At 57.8% G+C, this 12,471-nt stretch overlaps 2 protein-coding genes across 4 annotated transcripts in view; one reads left to right on the top strand and one right to left on the bottom strand.

Moving 5' to 3' along the window:
- RNF25 (ring finger protein 25) overlaps nt 1–197 on the bottom strand; it is a 7,634-nt gene extending 7,437 nt beyond the window's left edge. Inside the window, exon 1 of the mRNA XM_026852481.1 lies at nt 192–197. Within this exon, the coding sequence (XP_026708282.1) occupies nt 192–197 (6 nt within the window). The remainder of the gene's footprint in view (nt 1–191) is intronic.
- Nucleotides 7–12,471, top strand: part of STK36 (serine/threonine kinase 36) — a 14,079-nt gene continuing 1,614 nt past the window's right edge. Inside the window, exons 1-27 of one of the 3 annotated variants that reach the window (XM_026852970.1) lie at nt 7–54; nt 292–403; nt 1,267–1,407; nt 2,022–2,099; nt 2,527–2,657; nt 2,889–3,138; nt 3,537–3,630; nt 3,881–4,047; nt 4,260–4,459; nt 4,536–4,662; nt 4,774–4,917; nt 5,178–5,357; nt 5,578–5,675; nt 6,034–6,139; nt 6,548–6,689; nt 6,969–7,096; nt 7,701–7,805; nt 8,032–8,130; nt 8,339–8,433; nt 8,756–8,819; nt 9,023–9,133; nt 9,276–9,350; nt 9,774–9,939; nt 10,361–10,508; nt 10,713–10,872; nt 11,144–11,890; nt 11,974–12,164. In XM_026852970.1, coding sequence (XP_026708771.1) covers nt 320–403; nt 1,267–1,407; nt 2,022–2,099; nt 2,527–2,657; nt 2,889–3,138; nt 3,537–3,630; nt 3,881–4,047; nt 4,260–4,459; nt 4,536–4,662; nt 4,774–4,917; nt 5,178–5,357; nt 5,578–5,675; nt 6,034–6,139; nt 6,548–6,689; nt 6,969–7,096; nt 7,701–7,805; nt 8,032–8,130; nt 8,339–8,433; nt 8,756–8,819; nt 9,023–9,133; nt 9,276–9,350; nt 9,774–9,939; nt 10,361–10,508; nt 10,713–10,872; nt 11,144–11,890; nt 11,974–12,164 — 4,031 coding nt within the window. In that variant the 5' untranslated portion in view covers nt 7–54; nt 292–319. Of the gene's footprint in view, nt 55–155; nt 404–1,266; nt 1,408–2,021; nt 2,100–2,526; nt 2,658–2,888; nt 3,139–3,536; nt 3,631–3,880; nt 4,048–4,259; nt 4,460–4,535; nt 4,663–4,773; nt 4,918–5,177; nt 5,358–5,577; nt 5,676–6,033; nt 6,140–6,547; nt 6,690–6,968; nt 7,097–7,700; nt 7,806–8,031; nt 8,131–8,338; nt 8,434–8,755; nt 8,820–9,022; nt 9,134–9,275; nt 9,351–9,773; nt 9,940–10,360; nt 10,509–10,712; nt 10,873–11,143; nt 11,891–11,973; nt 12,458–12,471 lie in introns of those variants that run through there. The other 2 variants (XM_026852969.1, XM_026852968.1) reach the window with 2 other exon arrangements.

The raw sequence follows: 12,471 nt of genomic DNA, 5'->3' as shown, positions 1-12,471 counted from the left end.
CGCCCAGGGTTTGCGTCCCGTCCTGCCGCGGGGGAGCGGGGGTGGAGCCGGCGGGTAGGGACAGAACCCGGCGAGAGGGCCTGGCGAACGCCCGCCCTGGGTGGAGCCCCGCGGGGAGGGGGAGCCCCGGCCCTTGGGATTTGGGATCGCAGAGGGTGCGGCCCTGTCTTCCCAGCGCTGGCCCTGCCCGCCTCCATCGCCGCTGGGGTTGGTGCCCCATGGCAGCCGGTGGCGGAGGGCGAGAGGAGGAGGGTGAAGCGCTTCTCCTCACCAGGCGCTTTGCCTCAGCAGCTCAGGGGCTCCAGCCTTAACGCCCGCGATGGAGAAGTACCATGTCCTGGAAATGATCGGTGAAGGCTCCTTTGGGCGCGTGTACAAGGGGCGCCGGAAACACAGCGCCCAGGTGAGGAGAGGGGCGGCAGGGGAGAGGGCTGGGGGTCCGTTGTGTGGTGCCAGGGACTGATTTCCAATGGCTGTGAGGTTCCAGGGTCTTGTCAGGCCTTTGGGACTCAGCACTTACTCATTTTTCCGTTGATGTTCCTGGCCAGCTCCTGGTGGCACAATCATTCAGGTTCAAGGGACTTCCGGAGGTCTCCAGTCCATCCCCTGCTCAAAGCAGTGCCAGCACTAAATTCAGATCCTGGAAAACCTCAAAGACAAACACCCCACAGCCAGTGCTTGATTATACTTGGGATGAATGTTTTTTCTTATATCAAGTTGAAGCTCTCCTCTTTGAATCTGTAGTCCCTGTGTCATCCTCCCATGTACTCCATTCCCCTTACCATCACAGTGGCCTCTGCTATACCCACTCCAGCCTATCAATGTCTTTCTGGGCCAAAACCTAGCCACAATATTGGTCTAAGAAGTTCCAGATAAAGGGCAATAATCACTTCCCTTCAACTTCTGCCTGCTGATACAGCCCAGAGTGCTGTTAGTGCTCGTCACTGACAGTGCCAACTCTGGGCTCATGTTAGGCTGGCTGTCCACCAGCATCTCTAGGTCCTGTCCCATGTTTCTGACAGTCCTAGTTTTGTCTGTGCTCAGTGATTATATTTCTTTGTTCTAAATGCCAGTGTGCAAAGTACTGTGAGCACCTGTATCGATGTGCAAAGGCCTGTGGGGAGCCCCAGCTCCAAAGGATCCAGTGAAAAGATACCTTCTTCAGTGTGCTTGGCTGAAAAATGCTTGGTCCCATTTGGGTTAAACACAGCCTCTGCCAGGGTGGATAGGAGTCTGGTCTGATCCCAGCTTTGCCTGCTTTGAAAGGTGGTCGCATTGAAGTTCATCCCCAAGGTGGGGCAGTCTGAGAAGGAGCTGAAGAACCTGCGGCGGGAAATTGAGATCATGAGAGGCCTCCATCACCTCAACATCATCCAGATGCTCGACAGCTTTGAGACTGAGAAGGAGGTGAAGGGGACTACTCTGGGCAGATGCTTTTTCTTGACTGGGGCAGGGGAACAACAGCTGGCCCCTGCTGTTGTAGGGACCTCTTTCTCAGGAGATGCTAGTGACACCCTCCCAGGGCCTGGTCAGTGTTTTTCAGAGCCCTCCAGTATGTGCCGTGTGGGGAGCCAGCACCTATCTGAGCTCTGTGGGTGCTAGGTCATATGCAGAAGTGAAGGAGCTGGGTGGTGGTGTGTGATACAAGAGGAGTGGTTTGGGATCACAAGGCAAGTGTGACTCTTGGGCAGCAGATTCAAAACAAGCAGATTCAGACAACTCAGGGGAGTGATTCTACCCACTGGGCTTGGAAGTACCATTGTGGGCCTGTCCTGTCCTTCCCTCTTCCCTGGTTTCTGCTGTCTGTCTGCAGAAACAGGACAGCCCCAAGGCCTCTACTAAGTGCTGGGCCCTCACTGCACTGCAGCCACAAGGGCTCTCTCCCATCCCAGGTCCAAGCCCAAGCTGATGGGCTGTGCATTTCCCTCAGATTTCCTACCATGCTCTGTCAAGGTCCCCAGGGCATGGTGGGGCTTTGGCTGAGTGAGTGCCTGATATCACCGTCCTGCTCCTCCCTCCAGGTGGTGGTGGTGACTGACTATGCAGAGGGGGAACTCTTCCAGATCCTGGAGGATGATGGCAGTTTGCCCGAGTCCCAGGTGACTGTCATGGGGGTGACTACGCAGTGTTTGCTGCAGGATGGAGAGAACAGAGTTCGTTTGCCTGCAGGCAGCAGGTCTCTGCTGCAGGCCAGGAGACATCAGAAGGGTAAAGTTCCTCCGGGGCTTCACCTGGCAGAGCTTCTGAAGCGGTTGGAGAGGGGGTGAAGTTGCACTGATGAACAGTGGGAACCAGCAGGGACCTCGATTTCCCTGTTCCTCCTCCAAGGACCACAGCAGCAGGCTGCTGCCTTGGCCATCGATCTACTCCAAGAAACTTCTGGGCCACAGCTGGGGCTGGTCCCTGACCCAAACAGGGCAAGGGCAGGAGTGGGGATACTGGGGGAGCCAGGCTGTAAGAGACCCCATGGTTGTGCCAGCTGATGGCACCATGGGACACAGACTGAGGTTCCTGTGTCTCCGGCAGGTCCAGACCATAGCTGCCCAACTGGTCTCTGCTCTCTATTACCTGCACTCCCGTCGCATCCTGCACCGTGACATGAAACCCCAGAACATCCTGCTGGGCAAAGACGGCGTTGTCAAGCTCTGTGACTTCGGGTGGGTGCTGGGGGCCAGCTTGAGGGGGACACATGGCCTTGGGGCAGCCAAGGAGTGTCTTGGGTGCTGTAGTGGAGGAGGGGAGAGTGTGGAAGGGGACTTGGATTCTGTGCATATTTAGAAATTTAGCAGAGATGGGGGATTTTGGACTCCAGAGGGGAGAGGTGTTGGTAAACTCATAGGGATCTCCCTGCGAGCTGCAATGGATGTTCTGTGTTTTGCTCTGAGCAGGTTTGCCCGTGCCATGAGCATCCACACCATGGTGCTGACCTCCATCAAGGGCACCCCGCTGTACATGTCCCCTGAGCTGGTGGAGGAACGGCCGTACGATCACACAGCAGACCTGTGGTCTGTGGGCTGCATCCTATACGAGCTGTTCGTGGGTACTCCTCCCTTCTACACCAGCAACATCTTCCAGCTCGTCAGCCTCATTGTCAAGGACCCCGTCAAATGGCCCGCAGCCATAAGCCCAGACTTCAAGGTAAGGGCAAAGGGCCTGTCTGGAGCTGAGATCCGTTAATGCTGTAGCAGCTTTGGTGTTGCCTGCTGCCCTGGTGGGTCACTCTTAGGTTGTATGTGCCTTAACAGGGACTTCAGAACATAGGGAGGGGATGAGAGCTGGGCCTCTTGGGAGGGGTACCCTTATCACTGCTGTCCATAAGCTGGAAACTGGGGCTGACACCAGAGGAGTGATTTAATGGGCTGAGAGGGGAAGTGCCTTCTCATCTGTCCTAAGCACTAGAGACAATCCTTTCCCAGAGCTAGTCAGGGAATGCAGGTCTCCTGGGTGCCTTCACTGGGGGAGACTGGTAGGTACACTATCCTCACTGGTGGGTGCTGAGCATGTGTTGGTGACCCTGGTGCTGTGCTGCCCTGTAGAGCTTCCTGCAGGGACTACTAATGAAGGACCCCCGCCAGCGCCTGTCGTGGCCGGAGCTGCTCTCTCACCCCTTCATTGCTGGATGGGTTGCTGGTGAGTGCCAGCTCTTTTTCCAGCAGTAGCCAGGTCTGTTTCCTCCTCTTGCTGCCTGAAGGGTGGGAGGACCACCCTGCCCTGCTATTTTTACTACCCTGGTCTTTGCCTCCCTCGTTTCAGCTTTCTCCAAGCCCTAACCCCTAGCTCCTGCCCCTGGGTTAGGTCTGGGTCCCCTAGGATTTTCCTGGGATCCCAGAGCTGATCCCAGGGGAGAGCTGCTATTGAAATGCTCCCCTCGCCTCCCCAGTGATTGATGACACAGAAGAGCATGGAATCTCAAACCCCTTCACCACCAAGCTGTCACCAGAGATGCAGGCTCTGAAGGAGCAGCAAGCCCGTTCCGTGGCCCCCAGGAGTGGCCAGTCCAACATCCTGAGAAAGGCCCGGCAGAAGATGGCTGAGAAAAAGGTGGAGGAAAGTGTGGGATTCCCCTGGCTGTGTTCCACAGTCCATGCAAAGGAGGGACACTGAAATGGGACCTGGGGGGAAAGAGGGTACATGGGTCAGGCTGGGGTGTCAGCCACCTGCAAGGCAGGATGTGGGGTCCTCAGAGTGGTGGTGTCTAGGGGACTCATCTGCCTGTCTGAGTAACCCTGCCCTGACCAATCTTCTCTGCCATCACCCAGGTGCAACTGAAGGCAGGTGTTGTATCTATGAAGGTCTCTGGCAAAGGATGCCCAGGGCATAGACCCAGAGCAGCTCCAGGGAAGGCAGACCCTGGGGAAGGGGAGCCTCCAGATGCCTCCAAGGAGAAGAACCCTGGTGTCCTGCAAGGAAAGAGCAGCATGGCAGAGTGGGAGTTGGAGGAGCCTCCTCCCAATCCAGGGTGAGGGAGGGCTGAGACTAGGACAGAGGAAGAGGGGAAAGCAGGGTCATCCACTGACTGCTGTTTCCTTGGCCAGGGAGCACAGCATCACTCAAGACTATGAGCAGGAGTTTTCTGGAGCAGGTGCACCTCTGCAGCCTGGTGCTGGCAGGGCAGAGCCCCGGGGCAGGCACAGCATTGAGGCTGTGGACCTGGAGAATGAGGTAAGACTGTGTCTTGTGGTGAGGACAGCAGGGCCCAGTCCCCAAGGGCTGGTACAAAGACCCCGTGGCAGGCAGGGTCTGTGACACCAGTTCTCTCTCCTCTGTGACTAGGAGGTGGAGAGTGATGAGGAGTGGCAGCACCTGATCGAGGCCACTGAGCCCTCGGCCATGCAGCTGAGCACACCGCTGAGCCTTCTGAGGGACCTGGCCTTTCGGCACCATGTCCAGGCCCGCCTGGCAGACTCTGTTCATCAGGTGAGTGATAGCTGGCCCAGGCAACTACGAGTGGGGACATGGATGCCACCTTCTTCCCCAGGACTGGGATGGGAGAGTTCTCAGTCCAGCCAGCAAAAAGATCCTCTGCTTCTCCAGGAGCTGGAGCTGTCTCATGCACTTAGCTTGCCATCTGCTTCCCTGCTGTCTCCTGTCTGAATGCGTTGAAGGGCTGCCCTGTGGCTCATGGAGAGGCCAAGACCACTGCTGATCCTGAGTTCTTCTGACTTCTCTGTGTCCAGGTGCTGGAAGGGATGCTGGAGGGAGCCTCCCGTCTCCGTCCAGTGCTCCTTGTTGTGGGCAACCTGCTGGCTACCCAGTGTGACTCTGAGCTGCTGGAACACTTCTGCCAAGAGCTGGGTGTGCCTCTGTCACTGCTGCGTCTAGCCAAGCAGATCCTGGAGACTGGTAGCATCAGGCAGGTGGGTGTAGGACCCCAGAGAAATTTGGGCTCCTTCCAGCCCTGCAGAGTGTTGGTGCCAAGGAGACCCTGGTGTCCTGCTGGAGCTGGCTCACAGGACTGGTGCCTCTTCCAGGCACCCTTGAGAAGGGGGAGGTCCTGGCAGGGAAAGGTTGTGCTGTGGTGGTGTTGAGATGGCCAGCAGACAATCCCCACTTGCTGTTTCTTTCTGGATCCTGCAGCAGCCCTGGTGTGTTACAGTGCTGACAGATCTCCTCGTGGTGACCATAGTTCATTTCAGCAGTGAATGCAGCCTGGAGAAGACGGAGCAGAAGGTCAGGTAGGGACAACTCTCTGGGCTCTGAGGTCTCTTGTGGCCACTTTGGGGACCTGGCAGTAGGTGGGAGGGTGGTGTTCATACTCTGTGGCTGGAGCTGTCTCAGTGGGAGAGCATCATGGACTAAGTGCTTCATGCCATGTCCCTGTGCTCACAGAGGAGCACTTTCCAACTGTGGAACTAATTAAGGGGAAGGCACAGCTGACTAGGGTCCAGTTGTGCTGGCTGCTGACAGCAGCTCACAGTGTTAGTGTGTGCTGCCTGCTCCATTAGCCAGGGCCATATGGACCTGGCCAGATGCTGTCCTCACAGACAGAGGCCATGTTTCCCTGCTGTCTTTTGCCCCTGCTGCCTCCCCCAGCCTGCAGGCCTTCCAGGAGAGTGCTGGCTGCTTCCTAGCCCTGCTGCTGGAGCTGCTGGCTGAGCCAGCTGACAGCGAGATGAGAATCTGCCAGCAAAACCTCCTGGTAAGGGTGCCCCTGTCTCCCTTTTCCCAACCCTCTTCTCCAGGGACAGAAGCTGTGGGGCTGGGCATGTGTGTTGGGGAGCTCCTAGCTGTGGGGTCTGATGCATTCTTGTCAGGGCAGGCTGTCTCATGCACTGGGGTTTTTGGGTGGGATCACACGATGAAAGGTCTCTGAGGGGGCACCTTCCCAGGCTGTGCCTCCATGTGTACCCCTCTCTCATTCAGCATGCAGCCACATGTGACTCCCACACAGTAACCTGGCTGGAGAGGACACTTGGAGGTCCCCAAAACTCCAGCACATAAGTCCTTCTCCCATCTCTGTGGTCCCCCCACCGCCTCCTCCCAGTTTGTCTTTCTCTCTCCTCCCATCCTCAGTCTGCAATGATGCCAACCCCTGTGTCTCCCCCAGTGCTTCACCCTGCTCTGTGAGAGCCTGGATGCAACATACCCCTCCGTCTCTGCCCCCTTCTATGACAGCCTGCGAGAGGAGCATCAGCCCCTGCTGAACAGACTCCTTCAGGGATCCATCTCAGAGCAGCCTGCTCTGCAAGGTAGCAGTGGTACCAGCTCGCCACCTCCTCCTCTCCCTCCTGCCCTTGGGCTCCCTCAGAACACTGAATGCCGTTGCAGTGCTGTTGGCTGGAGGAGGTGGCTGAAGCTTATTTGCCCAAACTCCCTGCTAACCAGGGCTCTCCTCTCCCTCAATCCCAGATCTCACCCTCTTCATGTCTCAAGCCTGACTTTTTATCTCTTGGCCTCCAACCCCATCCTGCTGCCCCTCAGCGTCCTTCACCTGTAGCATGTTTCCTGAGCTCTGTCCCTGTGTGCAGGTGCAGTGATGGAGGCCAAGTCAGTCCATGATCAGAGCCCACATCTGGCAGACTTCTTCATGGCTGCATTGGCTGCTGCCTGCAGCATCCCCCTGGAGAGGAATGGCTGTCGGGAAGCCAAGCAGCAGGTCAGGCCAACTCTCTTTGCAGGGTGAGGAGGTGTGGTCCCTGCAGGGGCAGCAGCCCTTTCCAGAAGGATCTCTTTTTCAGCAGTAGAGTGGCGGGCTGGGGTCCTCTGGCTTTGGTGGCTGCAGGGCTGGCATTTGTAGGCTGCTCCTCCCCAGCCAACAGCTGAGCTTTAGGAGTCTAAGGACTCCTAAATCAATAAGAGACTCACACTTAAGATCTCAACTGTGGGATGGGCTAAGTAAAGAACTAGGCAATGCACAGAAAACATGAAGAATTCTGATATGACAGTGATATGAACTGTAAGAAATCTGAAATTGGACAGTAAGTAAGAGGGAAAACAAAACTACAGATTTACATTTGATCCTTTAACTCAGTTCTGAGTCAACAAGAAGGGAAGCAGAGAAGGAATCTCACCTTGCCCGTCTCAGCTGTGGGACTGTGCATCAGTGCTATGCTGGGTCATGGCAGATGGGCATCCCTTTGTGATCACAGACAACGTGGGAGGCAGATGCCTTCTCTTATTAATTTGTTGCTAGCATTAAACTTCTTAAGTTTGTGCAGTGTTTCATCTGGCCAGAGTGCAATACAGGCTGATTTCTGCAGGTTGCTCAGGAGATAGCTGAAAAGCTTATGGAGGGAGAGAGTCAGCATCTTGGGAGACTGCTGGGGAGACTGGAGCACCCAAGCTGCTCTGTGAACGTGCTGAAGGTAATGGCCCCATCCATTTACCTGGCTGTGCCCAGGTGTGCCTGGGCCTTTGTTCTGAGGTTAGGGGCATGGGGAAGGGGGAAGTAAGGGCTCAGCCCTCAATGACTCCCATCTCCCTGGTGTCAGTTGTTGGGTAAATGAGCCACAGTAGCCATGGGGTGTACTGGAATGGGCCTGGTCACTGCGTCCCAGGGGCTGGTGTGCATCTCTTCCCTCTGCCTTGCAGATCCTCTACGCTGGCTGCCATGCCAGCCTGAACCTGTGTCAGCACCTGGGAAGGAGCCAACAACTGTGGGGCTCCCTCATGCAGCTCTTGAAGGGTGAGGTAGGACTGACCATAGTCCAGGTGGTGGGGTAGGAGTGTGGCCAAGCACAACACATTCCTCCGAGTGCTGCTCAGATCAAGCTGGGGGCCACGTGGGGAAAAGAGTTTGGGGGAGCGTAGTCTGGAGAGTGCAGTTGTCCTGCAGGCCCCAGAGACATCCCTTCATCCTCTCCCAGCCCCATCCCCCTGTGACTGGCTTCCTTGGCAGGTTCCCATGGCAGAGGTGGCCCAGGGGGCAGCCTGTGAGGCCTCACTGTATCTGCTGGCCCTGCTCACCATGCAGCTCCAGGCCTCCCCTCCCAGGTAAGCACTTGCTTTCACTCAGGGATGAGAGGGGAACATGCCCTGCCCTGAACAGGCCTCTGTCCTGCACCCTGCCCAGAGCTGGGCTCCTGCTCCCACTGATCCCTCTGATCCTGACACAACAGCAGAGTGCTGGGCAGTGTGTGTGGGTGCTGAGGATATGGTGAGGACCCAGAGTGGACAAGGAGGTGCTGTGAATCAGGGCTCACTCCTCCTGTGCAGGATGGCTATTTCTGAGCCCTGGGGGTGTTTGGATGCTGCTACTCTGTGGGATGTGAAACTGTAGGAACACAGTGCCTCTCCCCTGGTTCCTGTGTTTCAGGCTTGAGGAAGTGGTTACGCTGGCCATGGATCTCATCACTCAGTCTCCTGTCGTGTCTCTTGTGGTAAGTCTGTCCACCCTGCCAGGGCTGTCACTGAGAGCCCTGCAGAGCCCAGTGTCCTGTTTGGGTCCTACTGTTGCTCACTCAGGGTGGGATGGGGGCAGGTGCAGCCCAGCTGTCCCTGCCCTGAGCCAAGAGATGAAGAGTCAGCAGTGAGCAGGCAGATGGAGAAGTCCCAAAAGTGCTGAGCTCTCCCTATCCCACAGGGTGCTGCAGCATTCCTCCTGACACAGCTCAGTCAGCATGGGGTGTTCTTGGAGCTCAGGAGAGAAGAGATACTACCGGTGGTGACAAATGCAGTGACAGCACCTGCTGAGGTACGGGGTGGGGACAGAGGAGCAGGGGAGCTATGCTGTCATCCTGCTGTGGTGGTGTGCAGTCAAAGAGGGGTGCAGGTGTGGTGCTGCTGCTCTCAGATGCAGCACCTAGCTCCAGCCTGTCCCCTACTCTCTCTTACAGCTGCAGCTCCCCCTGCCCATGGGTGCTGGTCTCTATGATGGGATCTTTTTCCTCCTGCTGAAGCTCCTTGCTCAGGTACCAGCCTGCCTATATTCCTCTGCCTGGTCCCTGCCAACAGATGTGGGGGCAAAAAGGCCTGAATGTGGATAGTCAATGGAGGCTGAAGCAAACCAGGGAACCAGGCAGCTTTGGCTGAGCTGTGTAACCCTGTGAAAGTCACGTAATGTCCCTGGGTTGTCTGTGGAGCTCTGGAGGGTTGGTGGGAGGGTGGCGGGCAGGGAGGGATGATTTGTGGGTACATCAGAGTGAGATAGGACAGAGATGCCTGGGGATTGGCAGTGTCAGCAGGCACAGCAGGGCTGCCAGCTGCCTGGCCCCCTCTCCTCCCCCTGGGCCATGTCTGTCCAGGCCTCACCTCCCCAGGACCAGGGGGCTGGCAGGGACTGGGAAGCTGTGGGGGACCAGTACGCCCCTCAACAACTCTCTCCCCATCTTTAGGAGAATGTGGCTGTGGAGCAGGGCTTTGCCACCTCAGAGCTGTGGAGTGTGGTGTGGCATTGTGTTGCTGCGGTGCTTCGTGTGTGCAGTGACAGGGCAACAGGAGACCTTCCAGGGGCAGACCACCCCACGGCAGAGCCAGACTGGAACCTCCTCTCCCCTCAGGGTAGGAGCTGCAGGATGGCAGGACATCTGCTGTGAACCCTGCTCCACATCCTGCTCTCAGACTTGCCTTCATCTATCCCCATCAGCATCTGGTCCCTGAGGCCCAGAGGAGCCTCACAGGGCTTTTCTTGAGGATTGCTGTTGTCCTCCGGGAAAGAGAGGGCTGGGCTGGCCCATGCTGTGCCCTGTTGGCAGCAGCCCAGCTGAGCTGGCTGGGGAGGAACAAGAAAGGGTGTTTCTGCTGCAGGGGGACATTCACCCTGTCAGATCTGACCACCATGAGTGGAGATTGGTCTGGTCTCAGGCAGGGGAAGCACAGAAGCAACCCCAGAGCAGCCTTGAGGCAGTACAGGCAGGCAGAAGAGTGGAGACTTTTCAGCCTTCCCTAGATTTGCTCCTCTGCTGTGCCATTCCCCCTGCAGGCACCCTGCTCTTCCTCAGCCTGGCCCTATTTGTCTTCACTCATGAGTCCCACCAGTGCCTGCCTCAGCTCACCCAGTCTCACGGTGTCCTCATGGTGACACTGAAGAGGCTACTGTCCCCTGACTTCCTGGCATGCCTGGCACAGACGTAAGTTGTGGGGAGGGCTGAAGTGGGCAGAGCTCAGCTGCAGAGTGGAGCTTGGACATGAGCACACAGAGGGCTGAGAAGTTCCTGCCCTGGCACCTGCAGGGCACAGCTCACCTGCTTTGTGCCTTCAGGATGCTCTCTGCCTCTTGCCTTGATGTTTTTCTGATTGCACGTGTAATACGCCCTCTCCCTCTAACAATTCAGTCAAGCAGGAGAGAATGGGGACCCTGAGCTTGTCCCAGCTGTGGTGGTCCAGACCTGCCAGCTCCTCTGTTTCCCTTTTGCCCTGGATGTGGATGGAGACACCTTAGCATTGGTCATGGAGGCTGTTAGAGATGCCCAGATCCCTGCCCAGCTGCTGCAGGTACCCTCTTGGCCCTGCATTTCTCTTCCCACCCCCCATACTTGTGGAGACACCTCCCCACATTGCAGCACCCAGTGGGTGGCAGCACCTCACTCCGTGCTGGCAATTTCTACCCACACAGGGACATCACTTGGGTGCCATGCAGCCCTCAGAGCAGCTGGGCCAGCAGCTGAGCTCCACTTTGACCTGTTCGTAGCCTGTGGTCGCTGCTTGACTTGGTCCACGTGTGAGGACAGCGCACTCAGCGCTGCTCTCTCTCTTTTCTCCTTAGGTCTGCTCTCACCATCTGCCCTTCTTGTACGCTGAGCTCCCCATGAGCCTCTTGTGCCACCTCGTTGTGTCTGATGAGCAGGTCATACACCAAATGGTGAGGGAAGCTGCTGCCTCGGAGCATGTCATTGCCTTCTTGACATCTGCCTTGTTTTCAGACAGCCTCACGCTCACAGCTGACCTCCTGTCTCTCTTGACCCACGTGGCTCGGGCCTGTCCAGAGCACCTGCCCTTTCTCCAGAGGATCCTGAGGGGCTCCAATGTGGCTGACCAGCCACTGACCCACCTGCTCGTCCACCAGCAACACCTAATAAGGGCCAAAACCTTCAACCTGCTGGGCAATTTGCTCCGACACAGCCATGACTTTTCCCAGGTGCTACAGAGCCAGCCTGCCTTGCTGGAGAGCCTGATGGGGTGCCTGGCAGACCAGGAGGAGAGTGTGCGCAGGGCAGCCAGCTTCGCAGTGGGCAATGCTGCCTACCATGAGTCCTGCCCCGCTGGGACCCTAGGCAGGGCCGTGCCCAGCCTGACGCGGCTGCTGAGCGACGCACAGGCCAGGACGCGCTGCAACGCGGCCTCAGCCCTGGGCAACCTGGGCCAGCGCTGGGCAGAGCTGGGGGACCTGCTGCTGGAAAGCAGGGCCCCCCACCTCCTGCTGGAGGTGGCCTGCGGGGACCTCCGGGAGAGTGTGCGGGAGGGAGCCCTGGTGGCGCTGCGGGCCCTCAGCCAGCACACCGGGATAAAGCAGGTACAGCATGGGGACCTCGGCTCCTCTGTGGGGACAGGGAGCCAGGCTGGCGGGTGACTGCCATCCTTCTCTTTGCTCTGCAGGTCCTGCTGTCCCTCGGAGCCGCTGAGAAGCTGGCTGTGCTGGCCAGCAGTGGCCTGCAGCCTGCTGTTGGTAGCAACCTCCGGCCATCTTCTGCCCGGCACTGCGAGAAGCTCCTCCACCTCCTCACACCTCTGTGCAGCACCGGCGGGAGCAGCACTGGAGAAACCCCCGGCCCCCCAGATCCCCACGGGTCTGTTGCCCTGCACCAGCCCTGAGGGCTGACGCCTGGGCACAGCCTGACGATGGGACATTCCTCATCCTCCTCGGGCTCCAGCTCTGACCTTTTGCCAAACCCTCTTTGTCTGCCCGAGGGGGAACCCTGCCTGGACAGCTTTACCCCGGGGGTCGTCCCCGTAAAATTCGTTCCTGGAAAAGTGCCTGTAATCCTCAAGAAACCACCTCTCCCGAAGTGGTGTCCCGGGGCTTCGCTCCTCCGTCCCGGGGCAGCCCCACGGCGGGTACCGGTGCCGAGGCCGCTTCCCCGCCAGGGGGCGCTG

Source organism: Athene cunicularia (assembly GCF_003259725.1).
Source record: "Athene cunicularia isolate RWA chromosome 7 unlocalized genomic scaffold, athCun1 chr7_part1, whole genome shotgun sequence".
Classification (NCBI taxonomy): Eukaryota; Metazoa; Chordata; class Aves; order Strigiformes; family Strigidae; genus Athene; species Athene cunicularia.
This window is presented reverse-complemented; position numbering and strand designations above follow the sequence as displayed.